Raw genomic sequence first — 15,983 nt, 5'->3', positions numbered from 1 at the left:
AGATGGAAGATCTTCCTCTCTGTCTGTCCTTCTCGTTCCATATATCTGACTTTACAATAAAAATAAATGAATCTTTCAAAAAACACACACACACACAAACTCAGCTTCTCTTTCTGCACCTTCTGGGACTCCCATAACTCTTATATTTGGCATTTTCATAGTGTCTTTCAATTCTTGAATACTGTTTTAGCTTGATCCACCTCTGCTTCCAGCTTTTTGTTTGTTTCCCCCTGGTGACAGGAAATATCTTATAATTTTGAGAGTTTTTCTTCTGCCTTCTTCATTCTATTTTGGAGACTCTCCACTGTGCTTCTGATTTGCTCCACTGTATTCTTCATTTCTGATAGATCAGCTTTCATTTGATTCATTTCCAGTGTGACATATTCCTTAAATTCTTTGAAAGAGCTTCTCGTTGCTGAGAAGAAAATTTACAGCAAGTGTTTTGAATTTTCCCCATTTTCTCAGTCTTCCTCAGGGAACTCTGAGGTTGGCAAAAGGTTTTGCTCCTTTGCAGGGGAGTTTTCAGTAATATTCATTGTGCATTTGTCTTTTTTTTTTTTTTTTTTGCTCTTGGTCATTGTACTTCTGGTTAACAGAGTCTTCTCCTTGGGTCAGGTTTCTAACCTCTGTCACAGGTCTACAATTCGATTTTAATTATTGCAGTTGGTACATGGTTCTTTATTTGCAGTCACTTGTGCCACTCCCTCAAGTGAGTTCCAGGTCTGGGTTCTTATGTTAGATTTCCACCATGGTCTCCATAACCCAAGCTCCTGGCTCAGCACTCCTCACCTCCTGTGATACTGTGGTGAGGCTGCACTGTTGTTTGTAAAGCCTTTCCCCTACTTCCGGTTGGAGCAGGTCCCAGGATTAGGGAGACACCAGGTGGCCTATATAGCTAGGTTGTTGGTGGTAGTGATTGTGCTGGCCATTAGGTCTGAAGGCCACATGGACATGTTTTGACCCATACGATGCCATAATCGGTATTATTTTCCTGTGAGACCAGTGCAATGCATTGAACTTAGTGAGTTCAGTCCCAGCTCAGTGTATGTGCAACTCACTGTTGTCTCTGCAGACATAAAGCCTTTGCCATACTGTATAAAATGGTGCCTAATATGCCACTACTAGAGTTCTTGATTTGCTGGCCATCACGTCTGGGGGCTACTCAGACCACTCTTTTTTTTTATTAAATTTATTCATTAATTACATTGTGTTGTAATTACATAGAATCTGGGATTCTCCCCCCCCACACCCTTCCCCCATGGTGGGTTCCTCCACTCCGCTGCATAACCATAGTTCAAGTTCAGTTGAAATTCCCTCCCTGCAAGTATTTGCCAAGCATAGAATCCAACATCCCATAGTCCAGACAAGTCCAACTACTTATTGGGTAGACCCTCTCTGGTCTGAGGGCAGAGTCAGCAGAGTATCTTCCCGGTCAAATAAAAGCACTAATATACCATCTGCAACAATTAACATTGTTATGGAATTAATTGACATGGTATTGAGCAGTCAACATGTTAAAAATAAATGCGATTTCTTAACCACTTTCTGTGACCCCCCTACTCAGACCACTCTTGGGTGGAACCTGTAGGATGCCAATTGTTGCAGTTCACTGAGCCAGAAATGAGTTCACTCCCAGCTCAGTGCATGTGTATACTGTCCATAGCCCTTGCTTCCTGAAACAAAATGGTGTATGATTTGGCTGTAGTGGGCAGGCTCGCTGTGAAATCCACCCTATTCCCACACTGCCCGTGTTTGACCTGCTGCTCTGTCTCTGCTGCTGGTCAAATCAAACAGACCAGCAGGATGGGCAGTTCTTTGTCTGGGTTTTGCATCTGAGTTCACAGTAGACATCCCTTCTCACCTTGTTGCTGGTGGAGTTCCGGCTGCTGGTGCATTTTAGATCACTGCTCACTGAATTCCCCTGGGGCATCAGTCACTGCAACACCACATTGTAGTGTCCACTGCTCTCCAGTGTCTCCAGGTGCCCCTCTGTTGTTGTTCTCTCCTTTCCTATTTCCTGGAACGTGCCCTTTCTGGTTCATACTGGCTAATGTTTCCACTGCCTGCTTTGTCCCCCGAAGTACCTGATGATCCAGCAGACGCCATTTGTGCGTCGTCAAGTCCGCAAGCTACTGCTCTTCATCTGTGGCTCCAAGGAGAAATACCGCCAGCTCCGGGATTTGCACACCTTAGACTCCCATGTGCGTGGAATCAAGAAACTGCTGGAGGAACAGGGGATATTCCTTCGGGCCAGTGTGGTGACAGCCAGCTCCGGCTCTGCCTTGCAGTATGACACGCTCATCAGCTTGGTAAGAGGACTGGGGAAAGACAGGATAGGGACATAGCCTGTGGTAAGGCTCAGCCAAGCTGGGAATAGGGTGAACCAGTACAGGGCCTTTATATAGAGAAGATCAGTGCTAGGACTGGGTGCTGCACCAGGCACAGTGAGCTTCGGGATCTAGGATTTCTCTCCCACTGTTGCTCTACATCTTGACAGTATTTCCTCCATTTTGAGGCAAGCTGGCTTGATGTTGTAAGCAGTGCATTTCTCATATCATGGAGAGGACCAACGTTGGTTTCACCCTTCAATACTAAAGGAGGTGTGGCAGGTAGAATGTGAAAATATATTACTGCCTAAAGAAAAGTCTGGACTCAGGGGGAGTAAGCTGAATATTTTGTACCGGGTTTCTCGTCTCGTGTTCTTCGTGATTGGTTGTGTTTGTAGCACACAAAGGAAGCAATCGGGATTGCAGTTTTTCAATTCATGCCTTACCTTTGTTGTTCCCTTAGCTGATCATCTGCAGGTTCCTGAAAACAAAGGGCATTACTTGGGGAATAGAACAGAGGCTAGCCTTGACTACAGGGTCAGCCGACATCCCAGGGGAGGCTGCCTAATCAGGATTGTGACCACTTAAGGCAGTTAGCCTGGCATTTGTTTGGGCTGCTGGTTGGAGACTTTCATTTCTCACGCCTGGTTTCCATTTCAGATGGAGCACCTGAAAGCCTGTGCAGAGATTGCCGCCCAGCGAACCATCAACTGGCAGAAATTCTGCATCAAAGATGACTGTAAGCAAGGCTACCTTTTGGTTGCTGTTCTTTCATTTCCTCAAAAGCTGTGTGTGCTGCTGTATGTTACACACTGGGCTGGATGCTGAAGGAACACTTCTAAGCGAGATAGATAGAACTCTGCAAAGAAAAGAAGGTGAATCAAAAAGAGTGATAAAGGCTGAAAGTCTAACGTTGAGGGCGCTCGGGGAGCACCAGGTAGGTCCTCTGCCTCCTGAAGCTGAGAGGCGCAGAGAGGTCTGGGGAATCCCTTCCAGGGAACAGTGCAAACTTCAAGTGTGTAGGTGGTATAAAGCTTTTCACATCATTCCAACAGCTTGAGAGCTGGTGGGAACGGAATGCATGGCAGTTGTTCCTATGCTTAGATGTAAACGTAGTCATCTTGGAGTTGAATTCCACCCTTCTGCTTTCAGCCGTCCTGTACTTCCTCCTCCAAGTGAGTTTCCTGGTGGATGAGGGAGTGTCCCCTGTGCTGCTGCAGCTGTTGTCCTGCGCTCTCTGTGGCAGCAAAGTGCTCGCTGCCCTGGCAGCCTCTACAGGGACTTCCAGCACGGCTTCCTCCTCAGCCCCTGCGGCCTCCAGTTCTGGACAAGCCACAACACAGCCCAAGTCTTCCACTAAAAAGAGCAAGAAAGAAGAAAAAGAGAAGGAGAAAGACGGTGAGAATCACCATCTTGTCTGGTGACTGGGATGATGGATATGGCTTCTCTTTGAGAGCACATGGTTTGTGCTGTCCTTTGGAAAGGTGGGGACCCTAAGCTCCAGATGCTCTGTGGAGTCTGCTCTGGCTCCGTGGTATTATGTTGCACATGACCCAAAACAGGGTGATTTCTCATACCAAGTGAAAGTCATAGGGAGATCGAAGTATGTTGTAGGCCATTTCTTCTTCCTGTCAACACCTACTGTATTTCATAGATGTCCAATTTCAGTGAGATGGTGCTTAATGAACTGTTCGGGATCTTTTCACTAACCCCTCTTTTCTTAGTCTGAGACCGGAGAGCAGTAGTGAAGACTCACTTCCCTCCCGTTCCTCAGATGTCTCTGTGTAGGTGTGTAGTAGTGTTGACTTTTTGATCACACACTTTTTTCTTATTAAAGATTTATTTATTTTTATTGGAAAGGCTGATTTTTATAGAGAGGAAAGACAAAGATCTTCATCTGCTAGTTCACTGCTAAAGTGGCTGCAGCAGCCAGATTTGAGCCCATCTGAAGCCAGGAGCTTCTTCTGTGTGCTCTGTGCGGGTACAGGCTGCCAAGCCTTTGGGCCATCCTCTGCTGCTTTCCAGGCCATCAGCAGGTACAGGCAGCCAGGACATGAACCGTTGCCCATGTGGGATCCTGGCACTTGCAAGGCGAGGATTTAGCCATTTAGCCATTGTGGCAGGCCCTGTTGCACACTTGTGAATGGAAATTCTTCCTCTAGTGTGTCTGTGTGTGGATAGTGTCAAGCATGATAGGCACATTGTCCTGTGATTTTTTTGGGCATTGTTATGATGTCTCTTTTGAGACATTTATCCCCTGGTAGCCCATTTATCCCCTGGTAGCCCATTTTCACTTATCCCTAGTAGATAAGTGAAAATTGTTTTTGGAATTAAAGCCACATAGAATCTTCAGGAAGGGAGAATTTTTGCCCTCTCCATTTGGCAACAGAGTCCTTGGGACCCCAAATGCCACTTTTCTGTTCCCCAGCCCTCAGTCTTATCCTCGTTTTGCAGGCGAGAGCTCAGGCAGCCAGGAGGACCAGCTGTGCACAGCTTTGGTGAACCAGTTGAACAAATTTGCTGATAAGGAAACCCTGATCCAGTTTCTGCGCTGCTTCCTGTTGGAGTCCAATTCCTCCTCTGTGCGCTGGCAGGCCCACTGCCTGACTCTGCACATCTACAGGTAGGGTCAAGCCTGGGTTTGGCACGTCTCTGTGTGTGTTTCTGTCTCAGTTGTATATCACATACTCTTTCTCTAAGTGTCACTGTTTAGAACAGCCTGTTTAGAACACTGTTGGGCAGTAGGGATTTTTTGATTGAGCTGTGTTTTTTTTAGCTGTTGTACAGATACCATGTGCAAACAGTGATTTGTTTTCCCATCAGAAGGCTAAGTTTAGGAGTTTTCAAAATGACTGGGCTTGACTCCGTGGCCTAAAGTAGTTGAGTTTCTACTCTGGAATAATGTTCGATGATGGAAATGGATCACCTGCTGAAGATACTAACTTTGCTGTGTCTGCTGGGCCTTACCATATTCTCACCAACCATCCCAACTCCATCCAAAGAACAACAAAACTGTTGTAACTTACCCCAGTATTTTAGGGGAAATTGATAGTCTGTCAGGCAGTACCTGGGCTTTGTGGTAATTAGGGTGCCTCATGCCTTTCTGTTGCTTGTTAGTATGAGCTGTCATTTATCCACAGAAACTCCAACAAGTCCCAGCAGGAGCTCCTGCTGGATCTCATGTGGTCCATATGGCCAGAACTCCCTGCCTACGGTCGGAAAGCAGCCCAGTTTGTAGACCTTCTTGGATATTTCTCCTTGAAAACACCACAGACGGAGAAGAAGGTAACAGTTGATTTGTGGGCAGAGAAGCTAATTTAATTTTGTGTCTCTAAATGCTCCCAAGATGTAAATACTATGTGGATAGTCTACGCTAGCAAATAAATAGGCTCTGAATTTATCTTAGCCCAAGCAAGTAGGTCAAGTGGGGGAAGGCAGTGCAACTCCCTGAAGTTGCTTGGGAAAGAAAGTGTCCCTGGCTTTGGTGGCAACCTGGCTGGCATTACCAGAACAACACCCCTCCATCTGCTCAACTGTTGTGTGGCTTTTCCATAAAAGGAGAAACAGTTTTCCTCCATAAGGTGAAAAGAAAACCTATCAAGAAGATAGAGACAGAATCTGTTGTTACTCAGTAGGAATTAGCCTCAGTTTTGTGTGATTTTTCAAGGGAGGTCAGCATTAAGCTGGAAGGAAGAATGACTAGAGTCTTTCTCTACTAACAGACTCTGGGCTTTAGCTTGCTCTCTGTTGAATTCTGTTTCAGCTGAAGGAGTACTCCCAGAAGGCTGTGGAGATCCTGCGCACTCAGAACCATATTCTTACCAACCATCCCAACTCCAACATTTATAAGTGAGCTTTGGTTTGCTTTCTGCCTGTTTGAAGCTCAGTCGACATGATAAGTAGCTCCTTGTGCCACAGGAAACATGTCTGGGTGACCTTGGAATCCCTCCCATGTAGCCCAGGCTTTCCCTGTTGAAGGTGCTGGAAGTGCAAGTGTTGAATTTAGGATTCAGTGAGCAGTGATACTTATGTAAGAAGGACCTTAATTTCAATGGTTTAAGTCTTAATAATACAAAACAAATTTATAGAAAAAATCTTCATTTATTTAACAATTTTTTAAAAAAGAGGACATTGATTATATTGACAATTTGGTTTTTTTGTTCCTTTAGTTTATTAGAAACTTTTTGTTAAAGCTGTATTGGAGTATAATTTTTATACCACAAAATGAACAATTGTAAATGTACAATTCAATTATGTTTTTAATAGTAAATTCATTATAACTCTGCTTTGAATGAATTTTAATGCATCTTGGGATTCCACTTCAGCGCAGTTGGAAAGTGGGAAACACCAAGGTCGGGTAGTTGACATTTCCTTCCTGTGACTTGTAGACCCTGTTGGATTTCTCACCTTCCCTAGCTGGGGGGACACTGGGTCATGGCGGTCAGGCTGCCCAAAGCAAAACCTTGCTGCTGCTCACACTGCTTTCTTCCTTAGCACCTTGTCCGGCCTGGTGGAGTTTGACGGCTATTACCTGGAGAGTGACCCCTGCCTAGTGTGCAATAATCCAGAAGTGCCATTCTGTGTGAGTAGCATCTTCACCCAGGCATCCTACACCCCAAGGGTGATTGATTTTTCATTTCTAGAAACTAGTTGTTAGCAATTAAATGTTTCCCTTCTTGAAGGATGAACATCAGTGGTAATAATCCTTTTCTGCCATGTTTGTGACCTTACATAGAAACTTCATCTGTGGATGAAGAGGGGCTATATGGATGAGTTCTTAAGGCAAGAGGAGGAGCTGTTAGCCTTAAACTAATACCAGGTTTCTGTGTGCTCTTGGATTTAGTACATCAAGCTATCTTCTATTAAAGTGGACACACGATACACCACCACCCAGCAAGTGGTGAAGCTTATTGGCAGTCATACCATCAGCAAAGTGACAGTGAAAATTGGAGACCTGAAACGGACCAAGATGGTGCGGACTATCAACCTGTATTACAACAACCGAACTGTGCAGGCCATCGTGGAGCTGAAAAACAAGTATGGGCTTTTCAGACTTGACTGGGTGGCAGGTTTGTAGGACTCAGTACCCACTGCAGTTCCAGAAAGGGGCAAAACTGCACTGATGTGTCCTTTCATTGACCTCACTGCCTGTCTAGGAAAAGGCAGAGCAGAGCCAGGGCCTTCCAGCCTTCGCTTACCGGTGCCAACTGGGGCAGATGGGTTCTTATAAAATCCCCGATGTTAGGAAGTAGCGGCCATGTCTTGGTTGTTAATTGGGCTCCTGCTTGTAGACGAGCAAGTACGTCTCAGGAGGCTCCTCTGGCACGTGCTGCTTCGTTTCTGGCACGTGCTGCCTCTCTGCCCACATTGGATCTTTATAACCGCTGGATCGATCGGTATAGATCGGGGCACGTCACAGAGGCTGGAAGAGGCCCTCGCGTGGATTATTGTGTGTCTGCTGTCACAGAGACTGCTGTCTGTGTTGAGGACTCAGGCATTGCTGCCGTGCAGAGCGTGTGCGGGATGCTGCTTGACTAGGAAGACTTGCAGTGCTTTCCTGCACATGGTGGAAGTCTTCCTGTTATTCCAGGAGGCAAAATCGGGCCAGTGTACCACATCAACAACTGGCCTGGAGCTCTGCTTAAGGAAATTTTTTTATTTGAAAAGCGGAGTTGATACTGGCAACCTGGAAGTAGAAGTTGCTTATTGGGAGGTCCATTCTATCTTCTAGCTCATTCCCCAGATGCCCATACAACCTGGGACGGCAGAAGGGGTGGCAGGAGATACGGAGGGTCAGGCCTAGGAGCTTGGTACTTAGTCCAGATCTTCCATAGGTGGCAGGGACCCTGGTACTCTGTTATGGGCAGTAGGTATTGTAACCAGTAGCTTAACAAGCAACTCTTCTGTTGCTCTGAGTCAGCACAGCTACTTGAATCAGTTCAGATTCCAGCGCTGCTACCTCACTGTGTGACTGTGTGCTAGCTAATTGTGTTACTGTAGTCACTGCTAAATTATTATGTGCTCTTTTCTCATTATGACTTGACTTGGTGCATGGTCCAGACCCTAGCTATGGCCCACACTGTGAAGCAGCTGAGCTCTATTGAGCAGGATTGTGGGAATAGAACCTGGCTTGTCATTTTCATTGCAACTGTTGCGATTATAGGCCTGGCATACTTTTCAAATAATGTCTTGTTAATGTGCTTTTGTTTTCCTGGGAATGATCATATATAAAAGCTTAAAGCAGTTGTATTTTTTTTTTTAAAGGCAAAGTTTATTTATTTGAAAGGCAGAATTACAGAGAGGGAGACGCAGAGGAAGTGAGAAGTCTTCTATCCACTGGTTCACTGTCCAACAGCCAGGCCTAGCCAGGAGCTTCATCCAGGTCTCCAATATGGGTGCAGGGGCCTAAGTACTTGGACGTTCCTCTGCGGTTCTTCCAGGCACGTTAGCAGGAAGTTACACTGGAAGTGGAGCAGCTAGAACTCAAACTGATACCCGTGTAGGATGCCATTGCTTTAGGCTGTGGCTTAACATTCTGTGCCACAGCTCTAACCCCCTTTTTACTCTTTTTTTTTTTACTGAGAAAATGCAGTGGAGGAGTTTCTTTTTAATGAGCTTGCTGTTTCCCAGGTTTCTTTCCTTGAAAGCACTCACTGATTACCTTACAAAAACAGGACAGTTTCTTCCTTTCACCAGTCAGCAAAACCAAAGTTTCATTCTGTTCCCATTGAGAGGCTCGCAGGCCCTCTAACCCTTCACCTGACACCGTTTCTCCTAGGCCAGCTCGGTGGCACAAAGCCAAGAAGGTCCAGCTGACTCCTGGGCAGACCGAGGTGAAGATCGACCTGCCATTGCCCATCGTGGCCTCCAATCTGATGATTGAGTTTGCAGACTTCTATGAAAACTACCAGGCCTCCACAGAGACCCTCCAGTGCCCACGCTGCAGTGCCTCTGTTCCCGCCAACCCAGGGGTGTGTGGCAACTGTGGAGAGAACGTTTACCAGTGTCACAAATGCAGGTAAGCCAGGGCTTTTCCCCAGGTTAGGGCTTTAGAGATGCCTTACTTTTTTCTTTTTGCTTCTCCTGTATCTGGAAGACAGAGTTCTATTAGAGACTGAGATCTTCCATCTGCTGCCCAACTCCTAAGTTACTTCCATCTGCCGACCAGTGGTGGATCAGGCCAGAGCCGGGAACTTGGCTCCCACTTAGATGTGGGGACCCAAATACTTGGCCTGTATTGAACTGCTTTCCCTTGCAGATTAGCAGGGAACAGGCTCAGAAGTGGGACAGCCAGGACTTGAACTGGTGCTGTCAGTAGAGGCCAGTGTTGGAGGCAGCAGCTTAACGTGCAGCACTACATCACCAGCCCCACTTTGTATCTATAACTCACTGTGGGTAATTTTAGAATATTTTTTAAAGTTGTTAAAAAAAAAAATGTTACACCAAGTGGGTCTGTGGCTCTGGAGAGAGGAGGGAGGATGGGAGGTGTGGAGTGACACGTGTGTGTGTATGCTTGCTCTCATCCTGAGGCAGGTCTGTGGGGACAGGAGTGAGTTCCCTGAGTTTAGTTCTGGACCTTCCTTTCTTAACCTGGCTGCTTAAGCTGTTCTCACTTTTGCTGTTGTCCCTACAGTCAGAGTATAGAAGTGGCACAGACCTCCTTCAAGTCCCCTCACCCTGCCTAACACCTGTTTTACTCACCTAGTCACTTTGGTTCTTCAGGTCCATCAATTATGATGAAAAGGATCCTTTCCTTTGCAACGCCTGTGGCTTCTGTAAATACGCTCGCTTCGACTTCATGCTGTATGCCAAACCTTGTTGTGCCGTGGATCCCATAGAGAATGAAGAGGACCGGAAGAAGGTGAAGCCGCACCTGGCCTAGACTTAGAACAGTAGCCTCCGTCTTGACCTTGAGACAGAATTGGTGAAGTGTAGTGTGCTTGTCCTTTTAACTGAAGTCTTTCTCAGCTCTAGTGTTGAGGCCTAGCTTCTGGGTGCAAGCAGATAGTACAGAAGGAATGCTGCAACATGGTTTGCATGGGATTTCGGAGAAGGGCTGATTGGCTGGAAACGAGTCTTTCATGGATTTGGAAAGGCCAAAAGAATTTGGATGATTGACCTTGCATTTGTTCAGATTGCTTCCCATCACAGCCGTTGGCATTTTTTTAGTGTTAGCTTGTCTCGGTAAGCATGGGCTGGTGGGGGAGGGTTTCTGGTGAGTGTAGGGTAGTGAAAGTTGGGGGAACTACCAGGATGAAAGAAGAACATTGAACTTTATAGTCAGCCAAACCAAACTGCCCATTTCTGGTTTGTTTTTTCATTCTTGTGTGACTAGCATCAGTTACTTCTCTCTACATTGTGTGTGTGTGTCACATGTGTATATTGTATGTTCTGTATGTGTTGATTTTCATTTGCTTAAGAAGCAGAGCAGCAGAGAGAGACTCTTCCAAACACTGGTTCGTTTTCCAGATGCCCTCCATAGCCAGGACTGGGTCAGGCCAAAGCCAGGGACCTAGGACGCCATCTGGGTCTGCCATGTGGTAGCAGGGGCCTTAGCTCTTAAGCCATCTTCTGCTGCCTCCCAGTGTGCATTAGGAGGAGGCTAAAATAGAAGCAGAGTGATTGAGACCTGAATTAGCACTCCAGTATGAAAATGCAGGTGTCCCAAGCCATGGCTTAACCCACTGCACCGCAGCGTCTGTCCCTCTTGTATGCCATTCGTATAACCAACCTTGTAGGATTATTGTGCAGAATAGGGAAAATACGGGAAACATAGTGCCTGATTTAGAGGAAATGTTTCAGTAATAGATAACAATTAGTATTATTACTGATTAGGAAAATTAGGGGAAGTCATTATGCTAGAAAACGTTCACATAGCTCTGTTCCTTCTAGGCTGTCTCCAACATCAATACACTTTTGGACAAAGCAGATCGTGTGTATCATCAGCTGATGGGGCATCGGCCGCAGCTGGAGAACCTGCTGTGCAAAGTGAATGAGGCAGCTCCAGAGAAGCCACAGGTGATGCCAGCTAGAGAAGGGGCATTTATAAAGGACATTGGGTGGTGATGAGAGCATCTTGGGGTTGAAGTTGACACTGGTCCCGTTGGGCTTGCAGGATGACTCGGGAACAGCAGGAGGCATCAGCTCCACTTCGGCCAGTGTGAATCGCTACATCCTGCAGTTGGCTCAGGAGTACTGCGGAGACTGCAAGAACTCTTTTGACGAACTCTCCAAAATCATCCAGGTAGGAAGATGGGGGAGGCTGGTGAGTGTGATTTTCTTGGGGTGTTGTTTCTGGAGAGTCCTGCCGCAGTCATCCTGCCCTTGCCCCAGCCAGGAAGCAATAACGTCACCCGGAGATCCGTCTGTGGTGCTCTTCAAAGGGTGCGTTTGCTATTGGAAACTTAGAAGGGAAGGTCGCATAGATCAGCTTCTCTTGGTCATTTCAACTCATCCACTTGTAGTACAGGGGTTACTAGTTTTCAAAAATGGAAAGCCAGGATTTTCTGTTTTGTTTCCTGGTGTGTCCTGTTTGTCAGCTTGATAAGCACGGACACTCCAGCTACAGTCCCCCGAGTAAGCCAGGTGTAAGCTGGGACAGTGCAGCACTGGTCCCTGTGGTCCGTGGGAGGGAAGGCTGGCTGTAGCTAGTGGCACTTCATACAGGAGAGCAGCCACTTGCCTGCCTTCGCAAAGGCTTGTGTGCTACATTTGCTCCTTACGCATACATTTCTGGTTTTTTTCTGTGTTTTGTGAGAGACTTGGGAATTGAGAGCCTGAATCTGTAATCAGTTGGCTTTTCCCTGCATCTCTATCACGGTCAAGCCAACTGAGCATCACTGTTTACCCGGTGAAATGGAGAGAAATTATGTGACTGCTATGTTACATACTTTGAGTGTATGCAGAATATTAAGAGAATTAAGAGAATGCATTTAAAGTTTATTTTCCAAAGCAGAGCTGATTTTTAAACTGACTCTTTTTCCTAGATTTTAATTGCTAATTTTTTTTTTTTTTTTGTCTTTTATTCTTAGAAAGTCTTTGCTTCACGCAAGGAGTTGTTGGAATATGATCTGCAGCAGAGGGAAGCGGCCACCAAGTCATCCCGGACTTCTGTGCAGCCCACGTTCACTGCCAGCCAGTACCGCGCCTTGTCTGTCCTGGGCTGTGGCCATACCTCCTCCACCAAGTGCTATGGCTGTGCCTCAGCTGTCACAGAGCATTGCATCACACTGCTGCGGGCTCTGGCCACCAACCCAGCCCTGAGGCATATCCTTGTCTCTCAGGGACTTATCCGGGAGCTGTTTGATTATAATCTTCGTCGAGGGGCTGCAGCCATGCGGGAGGAGGTCCGCCAGCTCATGTGCCTCCTGACTCGGTGAGAGAGTGCACCTAGTGTGTGGGCACTGGGGTCGGTGGCAGCATCGAAGCTGAGAGCATTGTGCTCTGATGGCCACATGGGCTAGGTGGCAGAAACAGGAAACCAGGACGATGTCCACAGCATAAAGGACAAACTCACGGAGCACTGAATCCCAAGTTTCCTCATAAATGGTGTATTTGTCTTGTATTTTTGTGGGTTCCAGTGGTGTGTCCTGATGAGGGAGGAGAGGGCAGTGAGCAGGCAGTTGAACTCCTGAAATCCTCACGGAGCGCTGGGACCAGGGGAGCTTAGAGTTGGACCAGAAAAGTCCAGTTCAGCATGTGACGCCTCGTGTCATGGACAGATCACTCCGGTTTCTGAGCCCTGCTTTCCTCATCAGAAGAGTCCTGATGCTGGGGAATGCCTGAAAGACTTGTGGAGAGGATGGGTGAAGGGATTCCATAATTGTTAGCCCTTTTTTTGTTGTAAGATTTGTTTTATTTCAAAGGCAGAGTTGCAGAGAGAGGTCTTCCATCCAGTGAGTCCTTTACTAAATGATTGCATCTGCTGCTTGGCCCAGTCCAAAGCCAGGAGGCTAGAGTTTTTCTGGGGTCTCCCTAGGACTTGGGCCATCCTCTGCTGCTTTTCCAAGGCACGTTAGCAGGGAGCCAGATCAGAAGTGGTATAGCCACAACTCGAAGTGGCATGCACTTGGGATGTCAGCATTGCAGGGGATGGCTTTACCTACAAGGCCACAATGCCGGCCCCCACGCATTTTTGAGGAGTGTTCAGTGTGTACCAAATACTGCTCCTAGAGTTTTATGTGCATTATTCACCAAATATGTGCATAAATTCTCGAGCAGATTAGATGCCTAACAAAAGTTACTTGCTAAATTATTTATTCACTTATTTAACAAGTTTGTGCTGAGCATCTGCTGATCCTGGGGGTACAGAGCTAGAGGAGGTAGGTCCTCACATGGCCTGCATTCTACAGTGGGAGAACTGCAGGAAACTGACACAGTGTGATTTCAGGAAATAGGAGGGTAAGGAAAGATAACAGCAGAAATGGTGACTCCGATTTCGCACGTGGGCTTCCTCGAGAGGCTGAATGTCTGGCAAAGCTCTGCATGTCAATTGGCACAAGTCCTGCCAGGGTCTTGGCGTGCAAAACAAGACACCAGTGGAGGACCTTGGCGGCAACAGGTGCCAGGAGTATCAGAGAAGCACCAGGCAGAGGCTGGGCCAGTACCTGTTAGGGTCTCAGAGTCCCTTCAGAGTGTTGAGAACCAAAGAGCAGTGTGAGGCGGTACATGCATTTTCTACTCTAATAATAGAGATGTGATAATGAAAAGCACAGTTGGGAAATAGAGGGACCTCATGGGGAAGGATATAGAGGCACTTGGAGAAGGTAAAGAGCTGTGATAAGATTAGGTGGCCTCCTGGGTATTGCAGAGTTCCCAGCAGGCAGCGCCTGTGGGTCGTATAGCCTGGGTCGTGGATCAGCAGCTGAGCTATTCTTTCAGTGTTAGTGTCTATTCCCAGGGAAAGCAGCTGCAATGTGCCCTTTTCCTTGCAGACCGTGGTTTGTGAGGCAAGAGAGATGTTGGCCCTTCCTTGGGTTTGTGTTCTCTGGGCTCCTTTGGGCAGCACAGTGTGTCACAGCCAGTCTCAGTAACGTGGCTCTGTTTCTTTCCCCTAGAGACAATCCAGAAGCTACGCAGCAGATGAATGACCTGATCATCGGCAAAGTCTCCACTGCCCTCAAGGGCCACTGGGCCAACCCCGATCTGGTAAGCAGAGCGGCTGTCCTCTGGGGCTCCTCTCTCTGTTGCTGTGTGTCCTCCTGTCTCTGTGACGGAGGAAGGAGCAAACGGCACATGTGCAGACCTTTCATCCCAGACACTGTCCTCGGGAGAGCCTGGGCACAGGGGTCTCCATGTCAAGACCCCCATCTCAGCCAGGTCCACTCAAAGGAGGCATTGGGCTGTGGGTCCCCGGAGCAGAGCCTAGACTTCGTCCTGAGACCCTTCTTGGCTCACCCCCTAGGCGAGTAGCCTTCAGTACGAGATGCTGCTGCTGACAGATTCCATCTCAAAGGAGGACAGCTGCTGGGAACTCCGGCTACGCTGTGGTGAGTTTGGGGAACATGTCTGGGTAGGGGTCTCGGCAAAAGAGACTCCAAAGTGTTGTGATACCAGGAAAGGGGCAAAGCAGAGGGTGCAGGCCCCATGCAGTCCCTGTTAGTCAGCAGCCGTGTGTTGTGGTTGTGACTGCCCTTCCTACCATCTCCAGCTCTCAGCCTTTTCCTCATGGCTGTGAACATTAAGACTCCCGTGGTTGTTGAGAACATCACCCTCATGTGCCTGCGGATCTTGCAGAAGCTGATCAAGCCACCTGCTCCGACCAGCAAGAAGAACAAGGTACTGGGTCAAGAGGGGGAGCCTAAGAGGCATGTGCCGGAGAACAGCGGCCCCTTGTTCCCTGGTCCCCTGGGTGCCCTGAGCAGGAAACTAGAGAAGTAGGAAGCTCAGTCCTGTGAAGGGTGCCCCCTTGGTCTGGTCTTCTCAGCTGTGTCAAGTTTCCTTCTCAACTGTTACAGCACGTGCAGCAGTAATTGGAGACCCTAGATTCTGAAACAGGTCTTTGTGTTCACATCCTAGCTCTTCCATTTCCCAATGTTGTGACTGCAAGTTTCTTGTATTCCTGATCCTAAGGGGCCATCCCATGGTGGGAATCAGTCTTCCCTGGCTGGGGGATTGCTGTCCAAGTGCTGAGCACCAGGGTTTATGTTTCTAGGGGTGTCTGGTCACTGAGTGGTTTGTCATGTTCTCCTTGCCCGGCTCTGTGCAGACAATTCTCCTTCCTTCCCTTCATTTCCCATCAGAGTTGAGTCCTGGTGAACCAAGATTGTCTTGGTTAAAAGACAGAGCCTTGTTTTCTGTAGGCAAACGCTTATGTTTATGTCGTTATTGACCTATCAGCGAGGAAGCCCAGTGCTTGGACTGTGCTCAGGTTTGACCTAGAGAGAGCACCACTTCTCAGGATGGGGTTCCCAGACCCCAGATTTCCCAAGATTTTGGAAAGGGGAGTCTGTGAGGACCAACTTATTTTCTAAATTATAGTAACATGTTGTTTGCCTCTTTTTACTTGCTTGGTGTTTGGGCTGATGGGTCCAATCTAGTGCTGGCAGAGTTTGCTGGTGCCCTGTTGTGAGAAGCCTGTGGCCAGCTGTTCCAGCATTTCTGCACTGCCATGTGACTTCATTCAAAAACATCTTGATGAAGTAACACAGAGTAGTT

The 15,983-nt window shown here is 47.4% G+C and overlaps 1 protein-coding gene across 7 annotated transcripts in view; it reads left to right on the top strand.

The window, feature by feature from the left end:
* Positions 1-15,983, top strand: part of UBR4 (ubiquitin protein ligase E3 component n-recognin 4) — a 150,533-nt gene that overhangs the window by 107,698 nt on the left and 26,852 nt on the right. For all 7 annotated transcript variants that reach the window (XM_058675913.1, XM_058675916.1, XM_058675908.1 and 4 more), the window contains 16 exons: positions 2,082-2,309; positions 2,988-3,066; positions 3,480-3,725; positions 4,782-4,950; positions 5,468-5,612; positions 6,091-6,176; positions 6,822-6,909; positions 7,171-7,364; positions 9,106-9,345; positions 10,050-10,188; positions 11,220-11,345; positions 11,443-11,571; positions 12,359-12,702; positions 14,384-14,474; positions 14,731-14,815; positions 14,977-15,104. In XM_058675913.1, coding sequence (XP_058531896.1) covers positions 2,082-2,309; positions 2,988-3,066; positions 3,480-3,725; positions 4,782-4,950; positions 5,468-5,612; positions 6,091-6,176; positions 6,822-6,909; positions 7,171-7,364; positions 9,106-9,345; positions 10,050-10,188; positions 11,220-11,345; positions 11,443-11,571; positions 12,359-12,702; positions 14,384-14,474; positions 14,731-14,815; positions 14,977-15,104 — 2,517 coding nt within the window. The remainder of the gene's footprint in view (positions 1-2,081; positions 2,310-2,987; positions 3,067-3,479; positions 3,726-4,781; positions 4,951-5,467; positions 5,613-6,090; positions 6,177-6,821; positions 6,910-7,170; positions 7,365-9,105; positions 9,346-10,049; positions 10,189-11,219; positions 11,346-11,442; positions 11,572-12,358; positions 12,703-14,383; positions 14,475-14,730; positions 14,816-14,976; positions 15,105-15,983) is intronic.

The sequence above is a fragment of the Ochotona princeps genome, chromosome 2 (assembly GCF_030435755.1).
Source record: "Ochotona princeps isolate mOchPri1 chromosome 2, mOchPri1.hap1, whole genome shotgun sequence".
Taxonomy (NCBI): Eukaryota; Metazoa; Chordata; class Mammalia; order Lagomorpha; family Ochotonidae; genus Ochotona; species Ochotona princeps.
Note: the sequence above shows the minus strand (reverse complement) of the source record. Positions and strands in the feature narration are given on the sequence as shown.